The 15,887-nt window shown below is 44.4% G+C and overlaps 1 protein-coding gene across 2 annotated transcripts in view; it reads left to right on the top strand.

Moving 5' to 3' along the window:
* Window positions 1-15,887, top strand: part of LOC147446823 (uncharacterized) — a 69,192-nt gene that overhangs the window by 19,613 nt on the left and 33,692 nt on the right. The window contains exons 6-7 of one of the 2 annotated variants that reach the window (XM_086522789.1): window positions 9,580-9,701; window positions 9,791-9,883. In XM_086522789.1, the coding sequence (XP_086378915.1) occupies window positions 9,580-9,701; window positions 9,791-9,883 (215 nt within the window). The remainder of the gene's footprint in view (window positions 1-9,579; window positions 9,702-9,790; window positions 9,884-15,887) is intronic. The other variant, XM_086522790.1, reaches the window with a different exon arrangement.

Below are 15,887 nucleotides of genomic sequence, written 5' to 3'. Positions count from 1 at the left end.
GTCAAACCCTCCTCCAAGGGCCCCTCTCCCGATGGCGAGAGAAGTCTATGCTATTGATTGCACAAATCTGGTACAAGATGTTGATGCAAACTTGAGAGGCTATGATGCAATGTGTGGAGACGATGGTGACGACTACCGGGAATGCTATCTGCTGTTGTATATGCTGCTGCAAACGCTGAGTTGGCTGCTGTAAAAAACGCTGATCTCTGCTGTCCCAAAACGCTGCTCTCTGCTGTCCAAAGACGCTGTAGTGCTTGGCTGAAAACACTGTGGACAGTTGGCTGAAAACGCTGTGGACTTAGTGCTGAAAACGCTGTTGATAGTTGGCTGAATCCGCTGGTCTGTGGGGCTGAAAAACGCGAGGAGATCACTGCTGAAAACACTGGCTTATCTGTTGGGGAAACGCTAGGCCTTCAAGTCCTTGCTTGAGATAGAGATAGAGATGCTTGCTGCAAAGTGAATTGCCTGTGCATTCCTCTTCTTCTACCAGACTGTGCTAGAAAAAATGTCAAAAATAGGTTCTGTGCATTGGAAAATGCTCTTGATGGTTTCTGATAGTAATGCTGATGATCATGCTGTGCGCAGCCAGAGGATATGCATCTACTCTTAAGTGCCTGGGCATGCACGGTCTGCGAACAGACTCACAAAAGTGCCAGAACTCTTCCTAAGCTATACTGGCTTGACTGAACTGAACCCTTGTCATGAGGTAGCTTGCCCATGTACACATAGGGTTAGATGTGTCACGTGACAGAAAAGCTCCCAAATTCTTGTGTTTACATCTTTTTGTACATATGCCCATGCATATACACATTACTTTGTACATCACCATAGGTGACGAAGGAGTCAGATTCGGATTGGGAGTCTAGTGAGGTGGCTATTGTTGCACCCGTTCTGGCTGGCCCTCCATATGCAATTTAGTCCGTTTTGCCTATGTATTAGCTTGTTATGCCGATGTGGTATATTTAGTAGCATTTTATTCCATGTCATTATTTTTGATGATGTGGCAATTCATTGGGCTGAGTCAGCCTTAAACTGGGCACCCCCTTTTCTTTCTAGGTAACTTTTACAGTATTTAATTGACCCCTAGATCTCATTCTCACACATCTTGCGTATGTCCACTCTCTTGAGATTGCTCATGGGTCATTCTCTCATTCTCTCCCTCACATTGTATGGGCATTTTGGCCTTTAAGAGATGTAAATATCTTTTTTATTTCGTACTTTCTAGTTCGATTGATTTGTGTCACAAGACGGACACCACTTGCAATAGAAAAGAACAGACTTAACAGACTTTTAGCACTTCAATAACAATTGAACTGAGAGTGTTACGCTTGTGACTATGTTGCAGTATTACATACACCTAGTTGCAGTATTACATACACTTAGTTGCAGATACGCAAAGTGCCATGCCAAGGATAACACCTACGCTTGGATGGTCGCGACCCTTCGCTCAAGAGACATGTCTCTTCGCCAAAGCCACACTCCTTTGATGACTGGTCACACCCTTCGCTCTACGGTTGCGACTCTTCGCCCAATGGTTGCAGCTCTTCGCCGAAAGGATGTGTCTTTACGTCTAAAGTCATGTCCCTTCACCATGAGACGGGTCTTTTCATTGTGTCTCTTCGTCTCCTATGTATTCAGTTTTAAAGCATTCATTCAATCAATCAAACACACATTCAATCTCTTGAGTCTCAATTTGATCTTAAGTATGAAGTTTTAAGTCTTAATTATAGGATTAGCACCACTAATCCTCACAGTGGTATCATAGCAAATTTTTTTTCCGGGACCCGAAGGTTGCAAGCCTCTCACCCTCGCTGCTACACTCTACCCATTCCCCGGAGTTGCATGGAAGCAGAAGAAAGATGGTAGATACGACCATATGAGGTAACTTGATTTTTTTTTTCCAATGTTATGAATAAAAGACAGAACATAGATATGTCTGTATGGCGTACCTGGTGCATGTCTGCTGTGACTCTTCGCGTGTCCCTTCCCTCGGGTGATACCTTTGCGAACCCACACTCCCACCCAATCATGTGAAAGGGCACGGACCCGACAGGCAGCCGCACCTTCTCCCATGCTCACACCCTTTCCCCAAGGAGACGTGCCCCTTTGCGCACCCCTTTGTGGGCTGAAATCGCAGCCTTGCTGTTGGCATGTTGGTTTGTGACACCCTTTCACTGGCATGCCTCTTCGTTGTCCTTTATTATACGTACAACCTCAGCAGCGCGCAATGCATTAAAAACAGCAGCGCACTACATTAAAACCCACCAGTGTTATATATTGCAAAGCCCATTAGCGTTGGACAACTTGGCCAATGTGAACCCATAATTTTTTAACCCATGTGAAAGCACCCTTTTAATTTAACTTCAGCGCTGGCCTTCTACTTCCCCTCTATACGCAATCGGCACCGCACCCATGGCACATGACACGTTCAGGGTGCCCATCCCTTTCATCTCGAATGTAAATGAGATTCCCGAAGGTGTTCTCTCGGAAAACCTTCCTTGCACTCGAAGTGATAAGTATTCTTGATTCCCGAACTTCAGAGCCGGAACTCGTTTCTGAACATAGTCTCCGCTCTCGGAGTACTTGTCCCAGCACCTGCTTCTGCACTTGTTCGAGAGTTCCCTTTGAGGCGTAACTATGCTGAATTCTCAGGACGGAGGTGGTCAATTTGACGATGCCCTTACTCTTATCAAGGAGCAAATGGCAACACTTTCCACAAGCCTCACCTCAATCAACACTCGTCTAGAGCAGATGTAGACGCAGAACACTTCACGAAGTCATCTTATTGCTTCTCGGACTACACATGCAGCATCTTCCACACCTTCTTCCGAAGCCTCAGTGGACGACCAAAACAAACCTAATCCAACTGATGAGGTAGACAATCGCGGACTTCAATTACTTTATAAAATTTTTAATGTTGCATAGAAGAAGAAGCTTGATGTTAAACTGCCGGAACCTTATAATGGTCGTCACGACAAGCACGTGTTGGACCAATGGTTATTCAAAATGGAGGTCTACTTGTCCAACACAGACTTAGTTGAGAGTAAAAAAGTTGCACTTGCTAGCTCTCTGCTCAAGGACACAACATTTCTTTGGTGGCAACGACTGGTTGTTGATGGTAAATACACACCTTCTTGGGATAAATTCCGGCGTGCTATTCGCAAGGCGTTCGAACCTGCCAATGCGGATTTTCATGGCCGGTCCTCTCTTTGCCGCTTGAGCCAAACAGGTTCCTTGGTTGCATACATCACAAAGTTCCAAAGGCCAACTCAGGAAAGAGAGACCCTTAGTCCCTCTGATAAACTTCACAGCTTTATCGACGGACTCGAACCCAACCTGAAGGACGATGTGCACAAATACAACCCTACCACCTTGGATGCTGCAATTGCCTATGTGGAGCGTCTTGGCGATAATCGGCGCCCTACACGGAATTTTCTCCCCGGTGACAGATCTTCAAATAGCGCTCGCTTTTCCCAGCGCGATCGCAAAGAAAGCTATAGCCGAAGTCAACAACATCAATCTCAGTTCAAACGGGAAGCAACAACACCTTATTCAACTTCAAGGTTCTATTCTCAAGATCGACAATCTCAAAGCAGATCTTCTTACAAATGTTCCTCCACTTGATCGTGGTAAAGGACGCGATTTTTCTCAAGATCGGCGTTCTAATACTCGGCAAGGCTCTTCGTCAAATGCATCTTCAACTTCAAAGAAGGAAGGATTATATACAATTTGCGGTGGGGACCATAGATGGTATCATTGTCCAAAGAAACCAAATCCGTCTAATTTGAAAAGAAATTCCAATGCGAAAACATCATTGAATGTTGAACAATCAGCTTCTACTCAAGATAAAGGAAAATCTGTGGTTAATACAATTCATGTGTCAGCGGATACGACTATTCTTATGAAGCATGCTCAGTGCAATTCTTCAGTTTTGGAGCCTCTTTCAAAGCAAGTTTTGAGCCTTCTTGGAACTCTCAATGGTCGCTCCATCAACATTTTGGTGGACAGCGGATGCTCAAATAATTTCGTCAGCACTCAAATAGTTCGACAGCTTGGCTTGCCAACTTAGAAAACATCTCACTTATATGATGTGGAATTAGCAGATGGATCAATTTTGACTTTTGATGAGACACTCGGACAGTTACAGTTCGAGATTCAAAATTATGCAGATCAACTGGATTTCAAAGTCATGCCTCTATCTTACTACGACATGATTCTTTGTTAGCATTGGTTATTTCAATATGATCCAACAATTAGCTTTCGAGGACATACTATCAATTTGTTCAAAGATGGACGTGAATTGATTTTACACGGGCTTTATCATGCGGAACGAGTGATTCAAGCCTCACGTGTACAAGTCAAACATCATGATACAGTGGATTATGAAACGAATATGATTTCTGATGCAGATGCAGAAATTATTATTGATGAAGACGTTTTTCCAAGTGATACTTCGTTACCAGACAAAGATAAGGACATAGCTGCAGATTCTGAGGCAGAAGATGACTATGCTTTCTTTGATTCTTTGTTGGACGATGATATGCCAATTGCAAGTCATGAAGTGACAGTTTCTGAAGAAATTTGGAATTCATTATTAGAAGATGATTACAATCTCAAGCCAAAATCCTCTCCAATGATTCGTAAAGATGAAGTTACTCTCTCTGAAGAATGCCTTGAGAAGATTTTCTCTTCGCCAAATATTTCACAGTTATTGGAAGATTTTGAACCAGAAGTCTTACATCTCATGGAGAATTTTGAAGATCAATCTCTTGTTGCAGTCAACCTGATTATGCGAGATTCCTCTAAAAAGTCTTTGAATAATGCAATGACATGGGATTTAGCAGTCAAAGCAAAAAGGTTTCACAAGAAGCAAAGGTTCAAGACAAAGGTTTCAGATAACTCAAAGACCGAAGATTTTCGTAGATTCAATGCTTTTCCAAAATTCTATCAACATCATAAGTTCTTTGACACGGGCTCTCATTTTAAATGGGAGGGAATGTCACGATTGTGACTATGTTGCAATATTACATACACCCCTAGTTGCAGATACGTAAAGTGCCATGCTAAGGAGAACCCCTACGCCTAGATGGTCGCGACCCTTCGCTCAAGAGACATGCCTCTTCGCCAAAAGCCACACTCCTTCGACGACTGGTCACACCCCTTCGCTCTATGGTTGCGACTCTTCGCCCAATGGTTGCAGCTCTTCGCCGAAAGGATGCGTCTTTACGTCTAAAAGTTAGGTCTCTTCACCACAAGACGTGTCTTTTCATTTGTGTCTCTTCGTCTCCTATATAAGGAGCCTATTGTACTCAGTTTTAAAGCATTCATTCAATCAATCAAACACACATTCAGTCTCTTGAGTCTCAGTTTGATCTTAAGGATGAAGTTTTGAGTCTTAATTATAGGATTAGCACCACTAATCCTGAGAGAGAGAGAGAGAGAGAGAGAGAGAGAGAGAGAGAGAGAGAGAGAGAGAGAGAGAGAGAGAGAGAGAGAGAGAGAGACGACACGTGACACGAAGTGGTGGAATTCCACCCTAGAGAGTATTGGCCCCAAACCTTGGCGCCCCTTTCGGTATTTCTTTATATTGCATCAACAAAGTACAAGCCAATACTCCACGCTTTGCACCTTCTCCAGGAAGCATGCTAGAGAATGAGCCTGTGGCCTCATATTTAAAGGCCTTAGGCCCAAAAGCAATTTACATGAAAAGCCTTCAAACTCAAAAGCATCTGGTCCAAAAGCAATGCCCAAAAGCCGCCAGTTTGATTAATGGAAATCTATACAATTTCCACGTCAGCAACGCAAATCGCAAAAATCCGCACATGTTGCCATGTCAGCATGTCAGCGCAATTTTTGGGCTGTCCATACAGCTGCCACATTATCAGTTTCTACGTTGTCTTTTATGTGTGTATGTGAGGGTCCAGCTTTAATTTAATTCCTTTGTCACTTGGGCCCCATTGGATGGGGTCCCATAAGTTGGTAGGACTTCTTCTTCTGCTGTTGCTTGTTCTTCTTAGGGTTTAGGCCCCTCGGCTGTGATTTGAAGGTTTGCTCTACTCTTCAGTGACTTGACACGCCAGCAGTTTGTGACATCCCCCCTTTTTGAAAGAAAGTAATCGTCTGTGATTACAACATATTTGCAAAACAATCCAAGTTAGCTCAAAATTTCCGAGGGTTATTCCGAGGGACAATCCAAGGAACAATGAGTTCGCTCTTTTTTTTTTAAGGAGTTGGCTTCTCCTTTCGTCCAGATCGGAACTCTTGATGCTCAACGACTCCCTCATCACTCCTCCCCCATAACCTAAAAAGGTCCGGGCCGGGAGATATAGAGGCCTTTTACAACCAAGCACCCCCCAGACCGCTGCCTGTGTCGTTTGGAGGTGCTGAGAGTAACGACTGCTCAGACTTCTTAATACTCCTCCCGCATAACCATCCAAGTCCGAGCCGGGAGTAACAACAACAATATTTTTCAAGCATACAACCAAACGCTCCTCAGACATCTTGTTTGCGTCGTTCGGAGATTCAAACAATACCAAAACAACATTTCTTACTACTCCACCCGGGAGTAAAATCACCAATAATTGAAACCAATATTAAAACCAAAGTCAACATTTCATTGGATGGATGAAGTTCTCTGTAGCTCCGAGGTCAAAGAAAATAAGGGCTTTGAAGCCATTGACTTTGCCATAGATATCAGGAATCAATCCAATAGCGGGTCTAGCTCTCTTAGTTGGAGGTGGTGCTGGGGTTCTGTCGACCGTTGGTGCGGGCGTGGGCTCTGCTGGTCTATCAGTGCGATGGGGACAACTAGAATGGTTATGCCCTGTTTGAAAGCATCCAAAGCATCGGCCTTCTTGTAGTAAGGTGTCTCGTTGTTGAGGCGTCAGACGAGGCCTTTGCGGTTGATTTTCACGAGACTCGAGAATTTGTTCGTTGTTGCCGAGAGTTGTGGTTAGTGGCTGGAGGCATAGTTATCCGGAACGGGAACGGGAACGGGGACCGGGAACAGGAGAGTCCGGAACGGGACGGGAACGGGGAGGAGAAGGGGGAGCCGGAACAGGAACGGTCCACCTAAAGTAAGGATTGAATTACCTCCATTCAGCTTAGTCTCAAATAAACTCCTAAACAACCCCAAAACTACCCCCAAATCTGCTTCCTAACCTTCCCTCAAACTGCACCAAATATGTTCCTCGAACATCCCTAAATCTGTCCCCAAAAGCCCACTTTTTTCCCCCCAAATGCCTACTTTTGTCCGTTTCGCCTCATGTTCCGCCCATTTCGGAACACCGTTCCGGTTACACCCCGTTTTGGAACGCCGTTTCGGAACGTTTGGGCTGTGTTCCCCCCGTTCCCTGTTACAGTGGCTGGAGGTTCTTCTGTGGTAAACTCTAGCATCAGTTTGTAACTTACCGTGGCATGGTCCACAAGCTCTTGCATGGTGGAGACTTGCTTGGAGAGACAATATTCCTGCAATGGTGATGGTAGTCCAATGGTGTATCGCTCGCATTGAGCCTCCAAGGGAACGATCCTAAAGGACACCGGAAGGTACACTTCGAGAAACCTTTCGTTATAGTCGTCCATGGTTTCGGTGGCAAGCATTTTCAAGTTGCCCCACTTTGCCAAAATCCGGACTTCAAACATAGAAGTCATGTAACTACGTGCAAAAGCTGTTTTGAAAGCTTGCCAAGTCCTTGGAGCATGCGGTTGTGTCGCGATTGAACTCCACCATTGCATACCATTATCTTTAAGAAATCCCGCTGCTCAAGACATCTTGGATTCTTTTGTATAGTTCCTTAAAGCATAAATGTTGTCGAATTGCTGTAGGAACTGCAATGCTTTCTTCCGATCCTTCACCCCGGAAAAAGTGAAAAATTTGACTGTTGTGCCGCCATCCTTGAAATCTTAAGCGAGCCTCAATGACGTCGGCAATGACACAACGTTGAGAGGCGTCATCTCATAGAGAAGTAATACTTGATAAAGCATTGGTGCCCATCCGCAACATTCGTTCCTCATGGATTCATCTTACACGCATAATATGATGCAAGCCACACACCTGACCGGATGTAGCTTAGGCGCCCATCTTGATATTTGGGGATGTTATGCCCCTAGACATCAAGGTGGGTGTCTGAGCTATGTCCGACCAGGTGTGGTGATCACATAAGATGTCTTAGAAATGAGACCAGAGTCCTATTTATAGGACTCATTTAGGAAGTGGCCATGTTCACACTTGGCCGGACATAGCTCAAGCGCCCATCTTGATGTTTGGGGACGTAACACATGAGGAGACCTAGACACCCACATGATGGACATAATTGCAGATTGGAGCTATTATTGGGAAGATGCCAAGGCATCTCAAACACGAAGAGATGTAGAGACCTTTCAATGATATCTGTACTTAGCCTTTGATAAAAATAGCTGTTAGCGTTTTCTCTTTAGGTGGATTTTTCATTCCCTTAGATATCCCTCACACTTTCCTTTAAGGGTGAATCTGGGCTTATCTTGGATTCATCTAGGCATACTTTTTTTGTCGTATAGCGGACTTGCAGATTGCATATTGTGAAGTTTTCGTCCGAGTTACGACCAATTGATATTGTGCTAATTCTTTCTATTGTTTGTGGTGTGTATGCCCTATCAACTACCTCATTTTGTGCTAATTTTATGCTTCTTGTAGTGCTAGGCTTCATTATGGCTGAGTCTGCCCTTGATCTCCGGAGTCATGATAGAAACTCAGTAGGCTGAACTTTGTGTTGATGTATGCTCATGTGTGTGCGCGTGTGGTGTGTGTTATGTTTGGGAGCATATGTTAGTACCTAGTTCTACGCCCACTATTGGGCACTGACGACGTTAGTGGGCATGTTGTGGTATTTAGTCAATACTATGCATGATGGAGCTGATGGTTATATTGTCTTGTGGGTGACTACCATGGGTCTATTCCTTCGCACTTTCCGTTAAGGGTGATTCTGGTCTTATCATGGATTCATCCAGGTATATCTCTTTCTTGCTTTCTCTCACATTCTCCCCGTGATGTTAACTTCTCTCTGTCTCTCTATTCTCGATAAGGGCTAAGGAACCTATTCCACACAATAAAGAGCAGTGGTGTTTTTCTAGTGTTGAAGCTGATTCTTCTGTCAGATTCATCATCCGCTGCACTATCCCACTCTCAGATTTACAGTCGTACAGGCCAGTTTATTTGCTCTAGACGTTAATATCTCCTCCCTCTTTTCTCTTTTGTTGGATGAAGTTCACTTTCTTGATTTGGTCATGTCCTCTGTACTCTAGAATTCACATCTCTGTTCACTATCATAGACGTGTGTAAGAAGATCTGCAACACAGTACTTTTAGCAGATAGTAGCAAACATTGACCTGGCATAGGGGAACTCGAAAGAAGATTCGCCAAATTATTGCCAGAGTCTACAAAATTTATAAATTCACAGTAATGCAGGTCGCTCATACACAAATCTTAAATATTCTTGGAAGGGTAAGAAAAAAAAAAGTAGATTTCGGTGCAGCATTGCAGAAGTCAAAATGAGGTCAACTGATTTTTTAATTAATGTTAACCTTGTGGTTTGACCTCAACAGGTTTCAAACACTCCAGCAGATCAAGCGCTGAGCTATAATGAAAAAGACCTTGATGGAGTCTTGCCGGCATACTTTCATGACGTTGGAACTTTGGAATTTCAAGATAATTTGGGCAGACTATGGTATAGAAATAGTCATGCAGTATAATAGTTCAAGTTCCAGCTTTTGCAATTTTGCAAGTCTTATTGGTTTTTTTTTGTTGTTGTTGCAGGATGGACTTGGGTACCGCTGATGCATTGGCGTTGGATGTATTCATAAACTCGTTTTCCGTTGTGAGCTCAGAGTATGATTTTCTCCTTACTAGGTCTGATTTACTCATTAAGCTGGATGTGTTCTTCATTCTTGTGTGCCTGTGATGTATGAAAAGCTCCAAATTTCTTTGTTTGCATTAATGATTTCAGTCTGTGCGACACTTTTGGTCAAAAGGTCTCATGCGTGTGATGTTTTTAGGCCATTCCAAGGCTGATTGGGTTGGTGATGGCGTTGAAGTTTTTCAAATCTTTGTGAATCCAAGGGAGTTGGCGGCATGAGAGGATAAGGTCGCTTGTGGTAGCGGTTTGGTGAAGGTATCAGCAGGGCTATCTGACATAGGACAAGACTCTAGTGGAATAGAGCCATCCTTGGTCTTCTCACGAACAAAATGGTATCGTATCTCTATATGCTTGGTTTGGGCATGAAAAACCAGGTTCCTCGCAATGGCTAAACAATTCTGATTGTCATAGTAGATTGTGTATGTAGGCTGTGGCAAGCCAATCTCCGAAAGTAGCCTCTGTAACCACACTAATAGCCCTATACTCTGCCTTTGTGGATGATAAGGCAACTGTAGGCTATTTCTTAATGCTCCATGAAATTGCTCTTGAGCCAAAAGAAAAGGTTGTCCATTTGGATCACCGCCCCAATCTGAATCACTCCATCCTCAAAGAATGACCTTGGAGTCTGTACCTTTGGTTGCATAGAAAATGCCTAACAACTTTGACTACTTTAAATACCACAAGATCCGAAGAGGCTGCTCTATATGTGATTTGGCAGGATAAATGAACTGAGAAGTCCCACCGGGAAATTGACATCAAACCGGGTGTTTCGTACCCAAATAAGAGAACCGATTAGCTTCCAATACTTTGTAGCATCTGCTACATCTGAGGGGTCATACACTGACAACTTTTGATTGGGATCCATAGGGATGAGATAAGTTTGCATTGGTCATAGCAAATACTTTGAACAATTCTTGGACATAGCGTTGTTGAGAAAGAAAGATGCCCCCCTATGTCTGCTATATCTCCAATCCAAGAATAATGTCTGCTATATCTCCAATCCAAGAAAGTAGTGAAGCAAGCCGAGATGTGTCATCTCAAACTCCTCAGCCAAGGTCTCCATAGTACTACGGATGTGTTACTTGTAATCACAAGATTGCCCACATAGAGGATAATAAGAGTCACCGATCCTCCCTCTCTAGAAATATACAAATATGGGTCTACAGAAGAACGACGAAAGGAGTGCCATATGAAGAAAGAGACTATCTTCTGGTACCACGCTTGAGAGGCTTGCTTCAGGCCATAGAGAGTCTTCCATAACGTGTAAACCATGTCATTGAATTTTGAATCTAATAATCCTTGAGGTTGCTCCACATAAACCTCCTCCTCTAAGTCATTGTTGAGGAAAATCGACACGATATCCATCTGAAACATAGGGCAAAAATTATCCGAAGAGTCACCATCCTTGCAGTTGGTGCAAAGGTCTCGTCATAGTCCACACCATGTCTCTAGGAAAAGCCCTTGGCAATAAGCTGTGCCTTGTGTATAACCAGCCTCTACACAGTAGAGGGTGGTATAACTTCGGATACCTATTAATTATACACAGAGCACTGAGAAAAGAAGAGAACACATATGCGTCCAACAACTAGATTGTCACTACGCATACAAAGACCGACACCTTGTAGGCAGCAAAGCATAGTTATCGGAACGGGAACGGGGAACTGGAACGGGAGGGTCCGGAACGGGGAGGAGGGGGGGCCGGAACGGTTGACTAAAGTAAGGCTTGAACTACCTCCATTCAGCTTAGTCCCAAATAAACTCCTAAACAACCCAAAAACTGCCCCCAAATCTACCCCCAAACTTGTCCTCAAATTGCACCAAATATGTTCCCCAAACAACCCCAAATCTGCCCCCAAAAGCCTACTTTTACCCGTTCCGTCCCATATTTGCCGTTCCGCCTCATGTTCCCCCTGTTCCGGAACACCGTTCCGGTTACACCCCGTTGCGGAACGGCGTTCCATTCTCGACTCCGTTTCGAGAACGGGACTTGCCTGGAACGCCGTTTCAGAACGTTTGGGCCGTGTTCCGCCCGTTCCATGTTACATTGCCTCAAAGACTGGGGCCCCCTTCGGTATTTCTTTATTCCGCCCCCTTCGGTATTTCTTTATTCAATTGAGAATAGATGATCCGAACACTTAGATCCGACTCTCACCAAGCTGTCCAAACCTATGAAGGGCTGAAAGTGCAGGTTTTCAACCCAATTTCGGCAGCATAACGGCACAAAAACCCCTGTAGGTCAAAAGTACACGTCTAGGACAGATTCCCTTGCATTTTAGAAGCTTTCCAGTGAGCTGTAACTGAATTTCAGCATGCTGTAATTTTCTGCTTTGATCATTGACGTGCAGTTTAGGTGCAAAACCCTAAACCTGCAAATAAACGCAGCAAACTGTAATTCTCTGTTCTGGATTGTCGTGAGCGGAGCTGTAAGGATTCTAGTTACTAATCCTTAATTAAATACTTAAACTCATGATTAAGACTTAAGAAACTTGAACTTGACTCAGAGATCAGACTCAAAAGACTCTGTGTTTGATTGATTGAATGCTTGAAATGTGTTACAAGGGCGTTCTTATATAGAAACTGAAGAGACACGATGAAGAGACATGACTCTAGGCCAATAGTCGTGTCCCTCTGTTGCAGAGTCGTGACCCTTCGGTGTAAAGGTGCAGCCATTCGCTGAAGAGGCATGGCTATTCGCCGAACAGGTGCGACTCTTGGGCGAAGGGACGCATCCTTTGGAGAATCGGGGGTCTTGGATGTGGTGCATCTTCGTATCTGCAAAAGAATCAAGCAAGAAGGTAATACCAAGGCAAAGACTACGTCACAATCTTGACAATCCCTCCCATTTAAAATAAAACCAAGGGTAGTTGTAGAAACTTGGGAGAAGGAAATTGTATTCATGCTTGCTTCTGCATCCAAAGCTCTAATTGTTAAGTCCCATGTCATGGCATTGTTATTGACCATAACTATTTTGCCAAACTGAAAACTGATCATATCTGCAACTTGATTAGTGCCTTTGTCAAAGTCATTTGTAACTTCGAGCTTTGTCCAAAAATAGATTGAATCTTTATCTTCTTTGAGTGAAAGTATTGGTAAACTGACTTGAGTTTTTTGTTGAGTGATGACCATTGGATGGAAATCTGTAAGGTATTCCATTGGTTTGTCTGGAACAGTAAAATCCTCTTGAAGGGATGTCGTAGACTAAAACAGAGTAGTGTTTGGAGATATATCCATTTGTAAAGGTTTATCTGAGGAACAAATTGTGTCAAAAGATTCAATTGCAGCGACTAGAGTCGTGCTGCAAGAGTTTGCATTTGTTTTATCCTTTGCACCAATGAAGGTAAGGACTTGAGTCTTCAAATTTGAAGAATTATCATTCACCATAGCATCTGGTATCTGTTCAGAGAGAGAGACTTTATTCTGCAAGGGTGGTGACGAGGCGAGTTTTGAGTTCCGAAGCCTTTGGTTTGAGTGGTTCTTCCTGGTCGACGACTGAAGCTTCAAAAGAAGATGGCGGAGAAGCAGCATTTGTAGTCCGAGAAGTAATATAACTCCGGGAAGAGGTTTGCGTCTGCATCTACTCCAAGCGAGTGTAAAGTGATGCGAGGCTCGTGGAAAGTGCTGCCATCTGCTCCTTGATAAGAGCGAGGGCGTCTTCCAAATTTGTCCTTCTCCTTCCTGTGACGTCTGCATGGTTACTCCTCAAAGGGAATAACGAGGGGAGGCTGGCAACGTGTGTGGTACTTAGTCGAGCGAAGCGGATGCCTACTCGTCTCCAAGTGCTGCCAAGAAATCTGATCCAAGGTCGAAATCGGAAATGTCGTCGACCTCGTCGATAGGAGGTGACTCGGTAAAGGATGTACTCGAAGTGCGGCAAATGGAGTGGCTCGCACGTCAAGTAAACATGCCACACCACCCACGTCTGGAACGGGTTCCGGCTATGGTGAATCTCGAATCACGATGACGTTGGGTTCTGGAGTATCTTGCATAACGATCACCTCACGTGGAGGGTGGTTTTTGGGTACCGGAAGTCCGTCATCAGCCATGTTGCGCATAAACGGAGTATTCCAGAAAGTTCAGCACTGGAGAAATGAAGGAGCGCATGTGGGTTGGCTGGCTGAGCAGTAGGTGCCGCTTCAATCCTCGTGATGCTTCACGCCAACAAAGGTAGAAAAGATGCACCAAGGGTCATACCCCCTGGAAAGGGTGCGAGCGTAGAAGAAAAGAAAGAGTAGTGGCTGCCTGCACTGTGCCTTTTTGCCTGAAGGGGTGCAAGGTGGCCAACGAACAACATGCGTAGAAAGCCAGTGATTGTGTTCAGCCAGCACTCAGCAATCGCACAAAGGGTAGTTGTCGGAAGGGATGCGAGCGAGGAGAAGGGTTGCCAGGTAGTGCCCTTTCACATGAATGGGTACGAGCAATGAAGCGCGAAAGGGTGCAACCCAATGAAGGGGTGCAGGGCTTCTTCGGGTACGTCGGACACTCACATCTGTAGTCTGTCTGTTATTTACGTGATTGAAACAGAAGGATTCATGTTACCTTATACGCGTATGCGTATGTGCACCACCTTTCTTTTGCTTCCATGCAACTCCGGGAAGGGGGGAAGAGGGTAGCGGCAAGGGTGAGAGGCTCACAACCTTCGGGTCCTGGTAAAAAAATTTGCTCTGATACCATTGTAAGGATTCTAGTTACTAATCCTTAATTAAGTACTTAAACTCATGATTCAGACTTAAGAAACTTAATCTTGACTTAGAGATAAGACTCAGAAGACTCCGTGTTTGATTGATTGAATGCTTGAAATGTGTTACAAGGGCGTTCTTATATAGAAACTGGAGACATGACCATAGGTCAAGAGACATGTCTGTAGGTGAATAGTCGTGTCCCTCATGTCACGTGACACATCCAACCCTATGTGTCCGTGGACAAGCTACAGCATGACCAGGGTTCAGTCAGTCCAATCAGTCTAGATTAGAAGTGATCTGGCACTTTTGTGAGTCTATTCGTAGACCGTGCATGCATATCCTCTGGTTGCACACATCATGATCATCAGTATTCCCTTCAGAATCCATCAGATTCCATCAGGGGAATTTTCCAGTGCATTTAGCCTATTTTACCTATTTTTGACATTTTTCACTTATCAATTTAAGTGACTTTCCAACAAAAGTAGGTAGGGCAATTTGGGTAAGAAAATATATAAGCAAACCAAAGCTAGCACTATTTGGCAGAAGAGGCATTAGGAGCTCCACGCTCAATAGGCACCTTCTCAGCAGAACCCCCTAGGAGACCTAGCGTTTTTGGAGCAGAGCCATCACCTAGCATTTTCATCACAGATCAGCCAGCGATTTGCTTTGCAGACTCCGGCGACAGCAGAACCTTAGAGTAGCCTAGCGTTTTGCATTTTGTAGAGCAACTGGCGACAACAACAGAAATTCAGCCCTAGCGTTTTTGGTTTGCAGATCAGCCCCGGCGTTTTGCAGCTTTATCGCGACGGAACAGCAAGGAACATTAGCGTTTTCAGTTTTCAGCAGTTAGCACCCGCAGATAAAGTCTCGAACCTCGCAGATCTCACCTTCCCGCAGCAGTTCCTCGCCGCACGGTCAGTTTCCGCAAGGTTTACAGTTTCAGCCCGGAAAACGCAGATTTCAGCATCTGCGTTTTCAGCGTGTTGTCGTCGCATCGTCGTCATCGACATAGAGTCAGAATTCAGCAGATAGAAGAGTTGCAGATTTCAGCCCATAGCGTTTTTGGACAGCAGTAGAAAGATTGCAGATTTCAGCCCGTAGGTCGACTTCGTCATCATCGTCGACATAGCCTAGACTTGTATCAGTCTCATGCATTACCATTTGTACCAGATTGTGCAATCATAAGTAGACCACTCTCGCCGACGAGAGTGGGGTCTTCGGAGGAGGGTTTTACAATGTCTCTTGTGTCGTATCTCTCTTCTCTCTCTATCTCTTAGTCTAAGACACTTGCACGCACAGTGTCCATTCACTTTGTTTG

Source organism: Adiantum capillus-veneris, chromosome 11, assembly GCF_014529385.1.
Source record: "Adiantum capillus-veneris isolate H3 chromosome 11, ASM1452938v2, whole genome shotgun sequence".
Taxonomy (NCBI): Eukaryota; Viridiplantae; Streptophyta; class Polypodiopsida; order Polypodiales; family Pteridaceae; genus Adiantum; species Adiantum capillus-veneris.
This window is presented reverse-complemented; position numbering and strand designations above follow the sequence as displayed.